Raw genomic sequence first — 16122 nt, 5'->3', positions numbered from 1 at the left:
ATTTGAGTCATTGAATAGATAAATGAAGTATAATTACATGAACATTGATTGATCAAACAATTTAATTCGCTGCCTTTGAACTTTGATTTCCTCTTCCTTGAAAGTAGATATTTAAATCATTTGATGGTGACAACCCATGAGCAATGTGTGTGTATTGATACATATATCTACACACACATATATATGCATATACATACATACATATACATACATACATTTTATATATATATATATATATAGCATAATAATTGAAATGGATAGGGCATAGGAGTTCAAGGTTAGAATAGGTTGTCCCTTGTTGGACTCTTGGTAGCTGGGGGTCTGACTGTACCCCATTCACAGCATCTGGGAGAAAGTGCCAAAGACAGTAAATTGGTTTCCCATTTATAAGCACCTGCCTGCTCTCATTCTGCTTGGTTCTCTTGGTGAAATATAATGGATTTGACTCCATTATAATGGAACTCCATATAATGGAACTGATTAGTCTCTATGAGCCACTTATTTTTATTATTTAATATCTTTGGTCCCTTTATTTTTAAGGCCTATATTTTCCATGTTTCTAAAAAGTGTAGTGTGCCTGTAGTGCTTCTGAACTTTAAGTGTAGCTTTAGTGATGAGGACAGTCCCCTTGCCCGGCCATGGCTCTGGCTGAATGATTCCAAAGGCGGCCTAGGTTTTAGACATATAAATACATATGCCATTTGTTTTAAGTGGCTGGAGAAGGGGAAACCACCCCACGACCTCCCCAGAGCTGGGGGCAGGGGGCGCAACCTACCTCACATGCTCAGACAGTGGGGACAGTGTATGGTAATGGCCGGTCCTTAGGGAACTGGAATCCATGACTTATTGGATACTCTGAACGAACTGTGACTCTACCTGGTGAAGACTCTATCAGACTCAATATCAAGAGGAGAGAAGATGCATTTTGAGGACCCCCAAGGCAGGAAGGAACTCTGAGAAGAGAGTGTTGGCTCGAGAAGCTGCATCAGAACTCGAGAAGCTGCATCAGAACATCATAGCTACAGCTGTCATTAGAGAAGCCGACCATCTGAGGACTCCCTACACTCCATACTTACATTTGAGATGGCACCCCCATCCGTCACGGTTCCTCTGCCTCATTGACTGTTCTGGAGCCAGCTCTTTCCCCAGGCTCAGTGAAGCACAGTGCTGACAGGAGGTCTCCTGGGACATTGTGGTCAGAGAACGGTACAGAATCGCCCCCCACAGCCTCCCAGAGAGTGTAGCGGAAGAGGGTGTGTGCTCCCAGGATGGGACAGCCGGGCTGTGAAGCCACTGTGCCCCTGGGGATTCTGCCAGGCCTGCAGCTAAGGCATCAAGCACTTCCCCATCCAGACCCCCACAGAGAGTCTAAGTTGGCACTACCTTGAGTAGGCTACTGTGCAGGGGCCAGGCCAAGAGTGAGCAAGCAACATGGAATCTGCCCAGCTACTGGAGGCAGGGGCGACTGAGCTGAGGAGGCTGCCAGGGTGATTTGGCTGGGGAGCTTGTGTTTAACCTAAATTTGACCTGACTTCCAGAGTGGAACAGAAATAACAATTCAAGCTTTTATTGTCTGTCATTACTAGCTGTTGTGCTTGCTGTAAACATGTATGTAGCACACAGCAACTATAATATGTGGTAAAATGTCTGGGGGACGTTGTGTCCACGTAATAAGACTACAATGTGGGCCTGAGATCAGGGGCAATGGAAGAGTGAGCATGTCCTCATCTGTTTGTGCCACAGGCAAGTTCCCGGGCTCTTAGTTCACAGTGGATTTTGTGTTGCCACTTAGGCATTTTTTTTTTCCAGCCTGAAACTATTTCAGTTATTGTTCCTTTGGGCTGTTTGTACAGATCTTTACAGATACTCAATAGGCATCCTGGTCAAGAGCGTTGCTCGTTTTTGTTCTCTTGCACAAAGTAAGTTAATTAAAACTGTCAGTACCAGGACTGAACTGCTTTTAACTGTACTTTGGTCTTTTAGCCTAAAAATAAGCTATTTAAATGATTTCCATATTTCCACAATCATTCATAAGTTGTTTGTCTTACACGGAGGAACTATCCGAGCATTCTGCTGTAAAAAATATTCCACATACATCCCCCCCCCCAAGTGTTTTGCTCTGTGTTGACTGTACTGACCCTCGATAGCTTTCCATATAGCTTCTCAAGTGGCTGTTGATACTTTTTTGTTATTACCCTTCACTTATTTATTTCCTCCTTGTCTTTTTTTTTTAAGATTTATTTATTTGTTCATACAGAACTGGGGTACAGGCCAGAGGCTCAGGGGCGGTGAGAGGCTTCACCAGAGACAGAGCAGGGAGCAGAACAGGCAGATCGACGAAGTACACTGCTGAGGGGCGGACGGGTCAGGAGAGTTCTGCCACGCCATGTGGTCACCTCCGGGGCCGGCGGGAATCGAACTCATGCGGAAGTGGCTTTAGCTTCTCAGTGTAGTGCTTTAACCCGCTGCGCCACCAGGGAGGGCCTCCTCCTTGTCTTTTTTATTTTTGAGCCCTATTTTAGTTTCAATTACTTGCTTCTTGTTTACCTTACCATCTTACCCTCCCCTGCCTCTTGCCACCTCAGCCTGCTGTATATTCTCCTGTCTTACCTTCTTGTTCTACATGGCAGATGAGAATTGTAGCACTTAGCCACCCATCACCCGTCTTGTTCTACATGGGAAATAAGAATAGAGTCAAACAGGTGGTAGATTGAAAGCCATCAATTCCAAACAAAGGATAATGGGAGCCTTTTGGCCCTAGTACATTCCACAGACACACCTGAGCCACTGGGTAGATTCCCATCTGCCTTGATGATAATCCTGGTTTTAACTTTATTTGGCTGAGAAATGACAAGGTTATCTGAAAAAGTGCCAGTTCAAGCAAATCAAGTGACTATGGCAGAATTCTTCCATTAATTCAGTACCATATCCAAGTAACAGGAGATACTTCTTGTAAGTCTCTCTCCAAAGGAATAAACTTCAGTCAGTTACTTGATCACCCTTTGAGATAAATGCATTAGCCAGGACGTTGGTTGCAAGTAATAGAAACTCAATTTGAACCAGTGCAGGCCAAGAGGGGAGCAATAGGAAGAGTAGGAATATGTTTGCCCCTTTTGACAGCATGAACTACTAGTCCCTCTTCCCCTTCACCTTTATTTGTAATTCCATGCATGTTGGCTTTATCGCTGACATCTGCAACCAACTTCTGCACATAGAAGAGAATAGGGCCACTGATGACCTCAGAGCCTTCTAGCACTATCATTGCCATCCTTTGTTGCCAAGTTTAAGAGCTGAGAGGAAAGATTCCAACTATTCAGACTTGGATCAGATGGCTAAGACGCAAGGATTTAGCTAAGAAGATGGCAGTTCTCGCCATGTCACACAGTTTCAGTAAAGGTGATGATCACAGTTTATTCCGGACAGACAGACGAAAATCCATTAAGGTCGGGATTGAAAGAATTCTATCTCCATTGGTTTCTTTATTCCTTTAACTTAGCAAGAGGGCAAGGGGACGATTGACTAGTTTGGGGCATCCTACAATTAATGACATGTTTTCTTTTAAAAAAAATTATTTATTTATGCATACAAGAACTGGGGTAAAGGCCAGTGGTGTGGGAGGTGGGGGAGTGAGAAGATTCACCAGAGATAGAGTGGGGAGCAGAATAGGCAGATCTACTGAAATACACTGGTGAGGGGAGCAGCGGGCCAGACAAGAGTCTGCTGCGCCCTGTGTGTCAGTTCCCTGACCAGGTAGGGATCTAACTTGTGCTGCAGTGGCTGCAGGTAGCTTCATAATGCTGGTATATACCCCCTTGAGTCAACAGGGGGGCCCCATAAAGTTTTCTTTCTTGAGCCTTAAATATCCCCTGATAATCTCATCCCTGGTTAAAATTCACTGTCTCCAAAAATATGACATCTTATTTGATTTCTTGAGTCTGCTGGCGTCTGGCTCTTTGTACCTGAGGAATTGCCGGAAGCCTTATTCACTGATATTTGGGAGAAGTAGGGGCAGGATTGATTTAGTTTAGATTAGGTGGGTGCACTTGGCTATCCCAAGGGGTGCTTTATGTAGAAAGTCAGTCTGTGCTAGAATATTTCCTACCTTTCCTGGGCACACCGACTTCTCCATCCCCTCACAGTTCTGCTAAATCGTTGAGGCTAGTTAGGTACCACAATCAGCTCATGACCCCCTCCAATCACAGAACACCCTCATGGCTGCTCTGTCATCCAGAAACCCCTTCCTTCACCCCTTTTGTCACATAGCAATGGTTTAGAAGATAGGCCCACCTTAGGCTGGTGATTGCTGTGGTGATTATTAGGCCTACCCAGCCCCAGGGGTGACAGCTTTTTGTGTCTTCCAGGAACAAACCCATGAATTATAAGAGGACTCTCAACACATCTTTCTCAAGGTTTGGGGAAGACAGTGATCTAGCAGTTCTGGGCGGTGTTCTGTTTACCTCCAACAGATGGTTTTGGAGGATAGATTCTTTGTGTCCAACACTTTGCCCAAGATTCTGAAAGCAAAGCTTTAATAGAGACAAATGTGTTTTAGCTTCCATCATCTTGGCTAAGTTGTCTAGTTATTAACCCTATGTGTATAAGAAGTCCCTGTGTGGACTCGGTACTGTGATACAGGAGAGAGAGTCATTTTACTGGGACATTCTTCAGTTGAGATGCAAAACAAAACAAACAAAAAAACATGAAAATGTCACCCTGTAGTTGTAATTTCTTGGTTCCTCCTGAACCATACCTGTAGGTCACAAACCTGAATTATAGGATCAGGATCACAAGAAGATATATTTTTTTCCTGTTACTTTTGTAGAAATAACCTTTGAAACAGAAGAGGAGAAAATTTGACCAAACATCTGTATATGTAAGTTCATCAGTAGTCCTTTGGACAGATCTGACCTAGGATCTAACATCATTGGTTGCGTAAAAATTGTATTTATGTTCATTGGTGGGGTGATACCCACCAGAGTGGAGAGGAATAGAAAATTGGCAACTATCAACCTCTCAAGTTTGATTTGGCTTTCCTCAGTCTGACCTCACGCCTGGAGAGTTCCACAGCAGAACTGTAGAGAATGCAGACTTCAGAGCCCCCAACCTGGATCGCTCTGGGGTCCAGCTGTGTGACCCCAGCACTGATCTAAGCCTTCTACCACAACTCCGCTGTTAGAATAAAGGGAGCAGTTATATGCTGTGTCCTCTGACAGAGGAAGTTTTCTTGAAAGGGAGGCAAAGCAGAGCTGCGTCCCAACCCTGTCTTTTAAAATGTTTTTCTGAGGGCCTCTTGTGCCGCATGATACAACCATTATAACCAAGAATGACATCAGGAAGTGATTGAACCTGTTGCTGGAATTAGGAGTATAGATTTATCCACTGAACTCAGATCATCACCTTTGGCTGATGAATTTTGGCATTTGACAAGATAATTCCCAAATTATCTTCTTCTCAGCCCTGCTCTCAGGTGGTTTCCAGGTTCTTCTCCAAGTGGAGGTGGCATTTTATCCTGTTTTGCGACCTTCTAAGAGATAGTAGTTGTCTTAAGAAGGTGTTGATCCTATTGACTTTACAGAAACGTGTCTCTGAACTTCACCAGCAGCAGTGTAGATTAACATCTTCTGAACTCAGAGTAGCAGAGATTTGTTGCGACTGTATGAGGGGAAAAGATGCCTCTTTACTCTAGAACAGTGATTTGGGGTGAATAAATTTATACTCTAGCTTCAAAACTAAGCTGTTACAAAAAGTTTGCCAATTTATGTGGTAACTAAAGCAAAGTATCCATTTGCACCTGTTTCACAGCTTTGTGCTTCAGTTCCTTTCTCTATTAAATGGGGATAAGTGTGGTGATGTTTCACAGGGCTGTGGGAGGATTCAGTGAGTGAAGCCTGTGAAGTGCTTGCCACAGAGGCTGGCGCATGTCAGCGCTTGCTCAGGGATCATACTTCTCTGCTCAAGTCATAAACCTCACGGTTGGTTTTCATAGAATCACATTGACCTTTACACATTACCCACGACTTTCACTCATTTGGAGGGCGTCACAGGAGAGCGGTGCGTTCTAGGCGCCGCTAACTGAGGATGTCATTGTGGATGCTGTTTATGTCGTCATGTAGTCTCTTTTCAAAAACTAAGAGAAAGTGCTCCTTTCTCAGGAATAGCTGTATTTCTCCTAAGACATCTGCTTGACTTTCTCCTGCTTAAATTTGTGTCTTCCCCTGCTCTTCCAGGGGCTGCTAGCGTGGGCCCCCATATTTCGATCTACTTCTTGCAGGTTTTATAAACACTGTGGTCTGCATTTTATGTTTTAACTGAACCTGTGGCATCAGTGTTCTTACTTTTCCTTTTTTCCTGTCAACTAGTTGATGACTTAGTTGCCTCTCTGCGTGGCTGTGGGGCAGGTGGTTTGCTGTAATGAGGAGCAAGTTTACTTCATCCGTGGCACCATGCACTGGCTGTGGGGTCTCTGGGGTTTCATGAAGGAGTCTGCCCTTTGGTCTTCTCTCCTTCTCCTCCTGCTGCATGAGCCACAGGCACCAGCGCAAGGTGGGGGGAGGTAGGAATACCCAGTGCGGAGGGCGGGGGACCCCACATGACAGACACTGGAATCAGACACAAGCAGCCTCACTTGGGTACCTTCTCTCTTCTCCCTAGTCCCTGGGAGAGAAGTCACCAATATGTAGTTCTCTGACAGAGAAGCATGTGAATTGTTATTGAGAAGTGTTTGCCTCTCTTTTCATGTCAGGTTCTGAGAAAATGTAGGTTATAATTATGTCCTTGGATACTAGTCAGTTTGACCATGTGAGGACCAGACTATTAATTAATGTAGCAACAATAACTGTCATCAACACAGAGAAGCCATTTATGATTGTCAGCGTTCTTTGTCTGTGGTATGAACGCACTTCCATAACAATGAACAAGATGCAGACTGGAGAGAGGCTGGAGTGGGAAGCAGTGGTGTGGCAGCTGGGAAGTGTCCCGTCCAGCCTGTGCCCAGCACAGCTGCCCCGGGCACTGCCCTTGGACTTGTCCACCCGCCGTACCTTCCACAAATGCCCAGTGCGTCTCTCACAAATGAAAATTCAGGCTTGAATGAAGAATACTCATTTTCTGTTTCATGTGCCTGTTTCTGTTGTAGAACCACACCTGGCTCTGCTATAGCAGTACACTGGGGGAGGGGTGGGTGACAAGAGAAGAAAGGAGGTGCCCTTGGTTTATGGCAGGGGGTGGGAAAGCCAGTTAGGCATGTGGAGAAACAGGCTCAGGAGGGCACCATCTAACCCATCTAACTCTTGTGCCTGGGTCCCTCTGAGGCTCCCTTTGCAAAACCATGGCTTTCATTTGGGACGAAGGGGACCTGCCACCAGAGTATGGAGCCCTGAACCCTCTGAACTGGCCCAGATTATTATGCTTGCCACTTTCCCATTCAACAACAAGGTCTATATTTTCAAGTGCCGGGGACTGCTGCCAGGTTCCTGGATGGCCTATGGGGGGCCTCTGATTTCTACCTTCTGTCAGCATGGAGGGAGTGTTGCTGGCATCAGGCCATCAGCAGCTACGTCCCTCCTCTCTGTCTACACCCAGGCCAGACACACCCAGAAAGTGACTGCAGCTCCTGTCTCTAGCTCAGGGCACTTTATAAGATTCTGCCACCTGCCATTTAAAAATCATCTGCTTTTCCTGTTTTCTATGGTTTCTGACTACTTTCTATTTTCTGTGTTTCCCCTCTACTTACTTAGTCCTTTGAGACCACTCTGATTGTCATTTGGGTTCTTCTCAAGAGGTTTCACCTCGGCTTGCATTTCTTAGCTCCAGCATAGCAGCAACAAGATGGTGAGCCCTGGCTGCCAAGCCCACGTGAAGAGTTGGCAGTGGCCACTTTTAGAAGGGACATGTGAGTAGAAGTAGATGAGGGCCTTAGAGTTGCTGGCCCCATCCTTCATGTTCCTGTGCTGTTCAGGATGAGTCTCCAGACTGTGAAAAGAGAGCCCTGACATGAGCATTTGGAGATCCAGGATCTGTTCAGGAGTTGTTCACATGCCATTTCTTGGAGCATGGACTGTCTTCCCCAACCCCTCAAGAGTAGACCCTTATTGCTGTTGGTGCCTGGGGCACGCCATACCTACAGCTAAACCAGACCCGACATGTGCAGTGATTCAAGTACCACTGGGTTCAGAGCGCCACTGATGCATCCCAGCCAAGTGTGAGGTCACCCAGGGGGTAGTTTTGCCAACTTTCAAGGCACACCTATCCATGGCATCTGGTCTGCTCCTTCTTGTAGTAGTTTTGAAATCCTGTGGCTTCCTGTTTTGGTGGGTGGTTTTACACATATAACAAGTGAAACTGTCTTTACAAATTATATGTTTCATTTAGAAGTTGGTAAGATGTTTGTCCAACCAATTCTTTTCCCTTTTTCCTTCCATTTAGTCCCAGGTAAATCACCACAGTGCTGCTAGTAATGAAACCTACCAGGAACGCTTGGCACGTCTAGAAGGAGATAAGGAGTCCCTCATATTGCAGGTGGGTCCTTCGGATGGGAACCAACTTATCCTAACACCTGCAACTCCAGAGCTGCCCTAGGGAGTACAAGGGGTTTTCTCTGTTGGATTTATCCTACTTCCAAAGTGTATGTTGTTAAAAAGACTTTTCCCAAAACAAAGCAGGAAGTAACTGGGGACACAATTTAACTCTGGCTTTGGTTTTGGGGGCTGTGAAAGCATTCACTTATTTATCATGTACTGCCATACCCTGGATGCTCTGTGGCCAGGAGGACTGGTTGGGTCCTAACCTCTAGGAACTTGGGAGCCTTGCAAGGGAGCCTGGAACTAATGAGACAGAGTGTCGTGACCCTAAATGAGAAGGCTAACAGGACCAGGCCCAAATCATCTGCAGCTGATCTAGACTAATCACTTTGAGGCCCACCCCCCAGGGGCTAGTCATGTGGGCTGATAAACCTTTGATGACTCTCCTGCTTTAAGGAGAATGCCAAAAATTTTTATAAGGGTAGTCAAAAGAGCTGTTTCACCTCTGAAAATTTGCCCTCCATAAAGTCGGACATTCTTACGGGAGGTCTATTGCTGAGGCAGGGGCCCTTTGCTGAGTCAGCTCTCCAGTGCTGAAGCTCACACAAGGCCCTGTATGCAGAAGATAGGCTGCTGGACACTTTGGTGACTAAAGATTAAAATCCCAACCATAGCTCCTTAAAAAGCTTAAAGGGTGGTGTACAGATGGGCAGTAAAATAGGGGACAGGGTATGTGGGATTCTGGAATGTTCTCTGGACTGGAAGTTTTTAAGTTGGAATGCTAGAATGAGAGGCTGCCGTCTGTTTCTTCCCTTTATTATATTTTGTTCATTTCACTTTATTTGTGAATATGAGTGATAAATATTTTATAAACTTTCGAAAGTCAAAGATATGTAAAGAATGTTTCTACTTTAATATTGGGCCTTTGTCTTCCCTTGTCCTGCCCCTGTTTAAATAATTGGAAACAGAACAAGTATACAATTAGTGGAATTTTGTATCCCAGCTTTGGGTGTTTCGTCACTTCACTGAGCTATTCATAAAAACAAAAACATTTATATGCTCAAGACTTGGTGGACATTGGTTTTAGTTAAAGGTGATGCAGCATCGAAGAAAACTAAGTCCCAGTTCTAGAGCTTCTTTTCCAGTGTGCCATGTACAAACAGTAAATAAAATGTTTCAGGTAGTGATAAATACTATGGAGAAACATAAAATAGCATAAGAATTGTGTGGTCAGAAAGACCCCCTGATGGGAGATGTGAAGGAAGACGAGAGTCGTGTGGACAAACACGTGGCGGAGGCGTTTGGTCCAGCGATGCCCAGGGTGGGTGTGGGGGTGCGCGGGAAGGAAGGACCTCGAGGGGTGTTGTGACTGCAGCTGGTGCCAGAGGAAACCTGGTGGAAACTGGCTTTCAAGAGGTAGCAGGGGCCAGCTCTTCAAGCACACCTCAGTGCAACTGTTTTGAGGGATGTATAATTTGTATAAATAAACGTTTTATTGATTTACGATGCTCTATAAACTCCAGGAGTACAGCTTCACACCTTTCTGTGTATAAACCTCGCCTCACCTACCACCAACGCTGCAGCACCATTCCCTCTGGGTGATTGGTCCTCCTGGCCCTTTCCTCCTCCCTATCGCGTCTGCGAACCAACATATTATATTTGCCATGATTTGTTTGGGTATTTATATTCCGACAGATGAGAGAACTGTCTTTCACTTTCTGGCTGACTTCACTTAGCATAATGATCTCAAGTTCAAGGATGTGTCATGTGAAACTCCATCCTCATGATATGATTCATGAAAGAATGTCCAACTTAGAATTTCATAGCAAACATTATGAAATTTGCAAACTTTTGAACCAGGAAACTCCTGGCCAAAATCACACCTCCCTATTTGGAAGGATTACATTTTAATAAAGAAGTCCTGTGTGATAATGCTCTCCTGGTAGTTCATATTTGTTTTTTAAATTCTGAATTCTCGAAAAATCCTTATTTTGATAATCCTAACACGGCTGGGAACTGTGTTTATCAGAAGAGTCAGAAGTGGACTTCAGTAGTTTTTATTCCACCAGCAATCTGTGGACCACTGCTGTATCCTTGCTTAGAGATGGTGAAGCTGGTCATACAGAACCCCCACTGTAGAGCTTGTTAATTCACACAGCAGCCCAGCCAGCTCCAGGTAATTGGAACCCTTAGAATGTGTTCCTGGGCCAGCTTATAGAGCAATACGGCACATCACACCTAATAAAATATGTTATTTCCCGCATTTAAGGCAAGTAAAACCAAAATTTCTTATGCTTATTAGGATGTAACTTAAGACAAAGATTTTCATGTTTGGTTTTTCTTTTCTTTTGTATCCTCTCCTTCTAATGCCTAAAGGTCTGCTAGTACATTGTAGGGATTTCAAAAAATTTTTTCTAGTGAATTAAGATCACATTCTAGGATCTTCATAGATTTTGTCCCAGTTTTCGACACTTTTCCATTTATAATATGTAGAGAGATTATTGAGGTGCATCTTGAGTGTGTTGTGCAACTGAGCTGTGGGCTATGGGGTCTCCAGGATGATACATTCTTCTACTGTGTCCATGCAGACAATGAGTGTTTGTCCTCAAGAGAAAATTTAACCCTAAAACATCCCACACAAATGAGAGACGATGAAGTCCAGGAAACTAAGGCCAGCCCCTGTGTCTGCCTATAGAAGTAGAGCTAGTAGCTGAAAAAGCCAGGGCCTGAGGGGTAAGAAATGTTAAGGTGGGCTATACTGCTGACAAGTTCCCATGTGGAGACTATAAATGAAATGTTTGTACCCCAAGCATCAGCTCCAGAAATATGTCTCAACTGCGCATAATTCATTTGGCAATGTACCAATGGAAAGTTTAATATAACCATGTTAATATAGATTAGTTCCTTTGTAAAAGGGACCTTTATAATTAAACTTTATTTACACGCTCGTAAATGAGTTCACATTAATTCTTTCATGCTCTGGCTATTCCTCTGCAATTTGAGAAAAAATTCGGGGTAATCTGTATGTAAAGAGCAATGACTGGACTACAGGTTAAAAACCAGAGGGTCTAAAAGGATCTCCACTTACCAGTCATTGATTTCTTTACTTGGGGAAAGACCATCCCATTTCTTTTGCCGTCTTTCTGTTTTAAGATACCTCTTCATAACGAGAAAGAAAGGACTCACGGTCAATCCGCTAACAGGGTAAGCTGTGAGATCCTCCCATAACTAAATAGGGTGCGATTTACGTGCGTATTGTCAGTGGTTTGTTATTAATAATTCCAACAGACGTGTTCAGTGTTCTTCAGAATGACTTCTCTCCTGCCCCCGTATTTGCAATGTGGCTTGTGTATATTTATGACTTAGAGTCATGTTTTGGCCTGTGAAGCACAAAACCCTTTCTGAGCCAAGTTTTGTCAGTGCTAATACATGCTCTTTACATCCCACATTCCTTAATTGCTTCAGAACCCTCACCTGATAGGTGAGCTGTCCTCACACCCTTATGAGAGAGGAAAGGTCATTGGTTCGTTTCCACAGAAGTTTGTACTGCTCCTTCACATGAGGTGGCAGACGTCCTGGCAAGCCAGCTCAGCTATGCCTTGAGGTGGGGACTGCCGAGTGAGCTTGTTAGGAGGAGTAGGAGCAAGAGTCCAGCCCAGGGGCAGCTCTCGTGGCTGCTGGTGGCTTTCTCTTGGGTCTGTCAGGACCAGGAAACCTGACCCACACCATCCAGGCAGTGGCAAGAACGCCCTGGCCAGGTAAGGAAACCACTGGGGTTCCCGTCATCAGGACACTTCCCTCCCCGCTGCCCACCAAAAGGGACAGCCATTCTTTTTAGATGAGACTCAAGAGTGTGTGGCTTAATGGCTTTCTTAGGGGGGAAGCCTTTCCACCCCATGTACAAATCTCTTATTTTCACTGTTGTTTTATTTCCTGGGACAGGTGAGTGTCCTCACTGATCAAGTGGAAGCCCAAGGAGAGAAGATTCGGGATCTAGAGGTGTGTCTGGAGGGACACCAGGTGAAACTCAATGCTGCAGAGGAGATGCTTCAACAGGTACAGGTGGCGGGGCTTGAGCGCTAAAGCAGCGCATGCGTTAAAGTCCCTCTTTGTGCCCTGTTACGGGTCTGGTTGCTCACTTTCCCATCCTGCCTTGGAGGAAGGATTGGCCGCTCAGTGTGTAGTGTTTATGCAGCAGGTGAAACCGGCCTGAACATGGAGCGTTGCAGAGGGGGAGGGTGGAAGGGCTGGCCTGAGAGGAATAACCTGTTGGGCTGGTTGGAGGTTCCCCAGCAGCATTTTCTCCAGGCCTGGTTGGGGAAGGAGAAGCCAGCTGGCATGTCACCTCCTCTTTCCACCCCAGCCAGGGTTTTCAGGTGGCATCTGGGGTGTTAGAAAGTCAGTTCAGTTCTTCGGCTGAATTAGTGTTTCTTTGCTATCCTCATGCTTTCTCTTCTAACTCTGTTTGGTCTTCTTTGATAAAACTTATTACAGAAATGATATTTTAATTTAATAGATATCATTTTTTTTTCATCTTCTCTATCAGTCAAATAAATCTCTTAAGTATTTTCTCTTTATTTCTTTTTGGTTCTCTTCCTCATCATGTAGACCTAATTTTACAGTTCTATTCACACCAGATATAGAGTTGTCCAGCAAGTTTATGTGCTTCGTATCAAAGAGTTGCTTTTTCCCCATTTTTAAGTTTTGCCATTTCTGTAGATTTTATTTTTTTTGGTATCTCGGATGAATTAACCATTCTCCTCTTTAATTTTTGCCCTGTTGTGAAAAAAGAGCCAAAATTTTAAGGAAGGCATTGTTGGATTTTTGTCAAAAAGCCTTTTCAGAATCTGTTGAAGACAATTAGAAATTTTATTTGATCAAACTACTATGATCTATCCAATTGATAGTTTCCCTTAACTTGACTAGTTCTTGCATCTTCAGTTATTTTGAAAAGTAAATCGTGACTGACATTCGCATTGCCTGCTTTGCGGTCTGCTCAATTCCCTGGTGTATAAATGGTGCTCCCTGATCATTAAAAGACTGAAAGTCAGTCCCTTCAGCAAAGGAGGCTCCACTCGATAATGGCTCAGAATCTTTCTCCCAAAGCTCTGATGTCTTTCTTCGTGTGATCACTATCCATTTAATATTATTTCTCCACAGAATAATAATGAACATAAACTTCCAATCTGATCTTTAGAATTAGGATAAATGTCTTTCTTCCCGGGCGTTTCTTAACTTTGTGTGAGTACCTTTCAAGAACATGGAAAATAAAAGGTTAAATTAGTATTTTTATTCTGATGTCTTTATAAATAATGTGTTCTGGCAGCTCAAAAGTTGTTATTACTTTCTTATCTTTCCTTTGCTGTTTAATAAATCACCAGCCTCTTGGCTCTTTTTGATTTTCTATTTAAATTGCATGCCATTTCTCTTGTTCACCCTATTCCCTGCAAATTGAAGTAGGAATAGCAGTGTGGCTTTCGTTTTTACAGTTGAACCGTTCTTTTGATGCCCCAGGAAAGAAAATAGCTTGGTGGACTAATCTCAAAGGACAGGAAAGCACTTTTCCAACTAATGCAGGGAGCAAACCACTAGATGATAATAACTTTATGTCTTCTTCGCCAGCTGTGGTTTGAGGAAGATGATGGAGTGCTAAAAAAGAGATACCAAGAAAATTTGAAGGCAGATGGGAATGTGTCAGAGTAATGTCAGAAGGTGGATGCTTCAGGAAGGCAGCTGTGTGACGGGAGGTCAGGAGCGCTGTGCTGTGTGGCTGAGCTGCACCAGGCTGCCCAGGCTGCTCCTTCAGGCCACCCCACCCCGCTCTGGCGGTGCCTCTTCTGTCCTCCTCAGACTGTGCCCAGGACTTTGACGGTGGTTCTCAGCATCCCTGAGGGATCTGCCTTCCCTTTGAAGCTATGTCCCAGGGGACTGTTTTATTTTATTTCTTTGGACTGAATTTCAGATTTTAAAAAATGTTTTAACCCAGTTACTGTCTGTGGCAGTACAATATCAGGATGAGGCCAGAGGTGCAGGGGTGACAGAATCACCAGAGGCAGAGCGGAGAACAGAGAAGGTGGATTGGCTGAAATACTGTGCAAGGAGGCAGGGGGCAAGAGAGGAGAGGTCTGCTTGCCAAGGATTGAGGCCATTTTGCTCTGCTTTCTTTGACTTTCCAGCTTGGGGTGCCAGTTTGCACCAGTTAGCTGCTGGGATGTCTGGTTTTAGGCACCAGCCTTTGACACAGAATGTGCCCTGGCCCTCCTTCTGCATTCCTGGAGCTGGGCTGGTTAGTTCAGGCATAGTAGCTGTCTTGCAGTCTGGTTCCAGTGGCAGCCATATCCAACCCCTTATATATTCAAGCTTCCCAAACCTGTTTGCTGGACAAAGAATGGGGGCGTGACGGGGGGGGGCTTCGTTTTTAAGCTTACTAAATGGTACCTCAACACCCTCTCTATCCTGCTTATCCTAAATCTTTCTCGTGTGCTATGGAGTGAGGTAATGGGCCTGCGTTTACAGGTACCAAAGAGCTGGGCGTCTTGGTTTGTTATGCAATATGGGTAGCTCTTATTTGTCACTTTCAGGATTTAAGGATCTTCCTGAACTTATTTTTATTTCTTTAACTTTCACTGCTTCTTACTCTCTCAAGGGTAAAATGAAAGGAGTACAGAATACTCTTTTCTTGGCAAATTCTGAGTTCAAGTCACAAAACACACTGGAGTCTCAGTTCTCACTCATGTGTCTGCTGGGCCTGGGGGTGTTGGATCTTGAGGTCACTGGGTTCCCAACTCCCAGGCCCACGTTGAATGTTGTGCTGTTTATACCAGCGCTCTCCTGAAATCGGCATCATCTATTTGAAAAGACTCGATTCTTGCACCACAGCGCTGATGTGATGCCACCTAGAGCTTAGAGGACATGTGCACGTGTGTCCCTTCCGGCAGGGCAGGCAGAGACCTGCTGGCTATGACGTGGCATCCTGGACCACAGGGCTCTGGTAGGAGCAAGAATGACTCATGGCCTTGAGGCAGAGTGTGGAGGCAAACAACTGCCTCTTTTTGCCAACCCTTATGAACATTCATCCAGGTCCAAGCAGGCCTCCTCTGAGGCCCCAATTCTCCCACTGTCCTCCCACTGTCACCGTGTGGGGCATTCTCACCACCCACGGACAGTGTCTCTTGGGGCACTATTCCCAATTTCCCTGTTTACTGAATACATCTTGCCTCAATTAGGCGGCTGCTGCTCAGCTCTAGCGGACTGCCCATGAGTTCCATACCTTCGAATCAAGCCTGGCCCACAGATCTCTAGTCTGCAGCCTCTACTCTAGACTTTGCTCCTCACTGCTGCTGGGGAAGCACTGGGGTTGGGGGAGTGAGGATGGGGTTTAAGAAAACCCAAGTGCAGCAAGTAGAGCCCAAAACCTGCGTTTACTCAAAGGCAGCACACACTGAGCCATCTCTCCTTGCAGCTGTGGCCCTGGTCACTGAGTCTCCTTCCAGGCGCCAGGGGAGAGGAAGTTATTTCCCACCTGGCTTTTGAGCCATAGAGTTGCCCTGGCCCTGGTAAGGACTGATCCCTCAGCTTCTTTCTGCTTTCTTCTACACAGTAA

General features: G+C 45.0%; 1 protein-coding gene across 6 annotated transcripts in view; it reads left to right on the top strand.

Moving 5' to 3' along the window:
- PPFIBP2 (PTPRF interacting protein, binding protein 2 (liprin beta 2)) overlaps positions 1-16122 on the top strand; it is a 131473-nt gene that overhangs the window by 64710 nt on the left and 50641 nt on the right. For all 6 annotated transcript variants that reach the window (XM_012725568.1, XM_012725569.1, XM_012725566.1 and 3 more), the window contains 2 exons: positions 8425-8517; positions 12462-12575. In XM_012725568.1, the coding sequence (XP_012581022.1) occupies positions 8425-8517; positions 12462-12575 (207 nt within the window). The remainder of the gene's footprint in view (positions 1-8424; positions 8518-12461; positions 12576-16122) is intronic.

The sequence above is a fragment of the Condylura cristata genome, unplaced genomic scaffold (genome assembly GCF_000260355.1).
Source record: "Condylura cristata isolate star-nosed mole 26May11 unplaced genomic scaffold, ConCri1.0 scaffold00015, whole genome shotgun sequence".
Lineage (NCBI taxonomy): Eukaryota > Metazoa > Chordata > Mammalia > Eulipotyphla > Talpidae > Condylura > Condylura cristata.
This window is presented reverse-complemented; position numbering and strand designations above follow the sequence as displayed.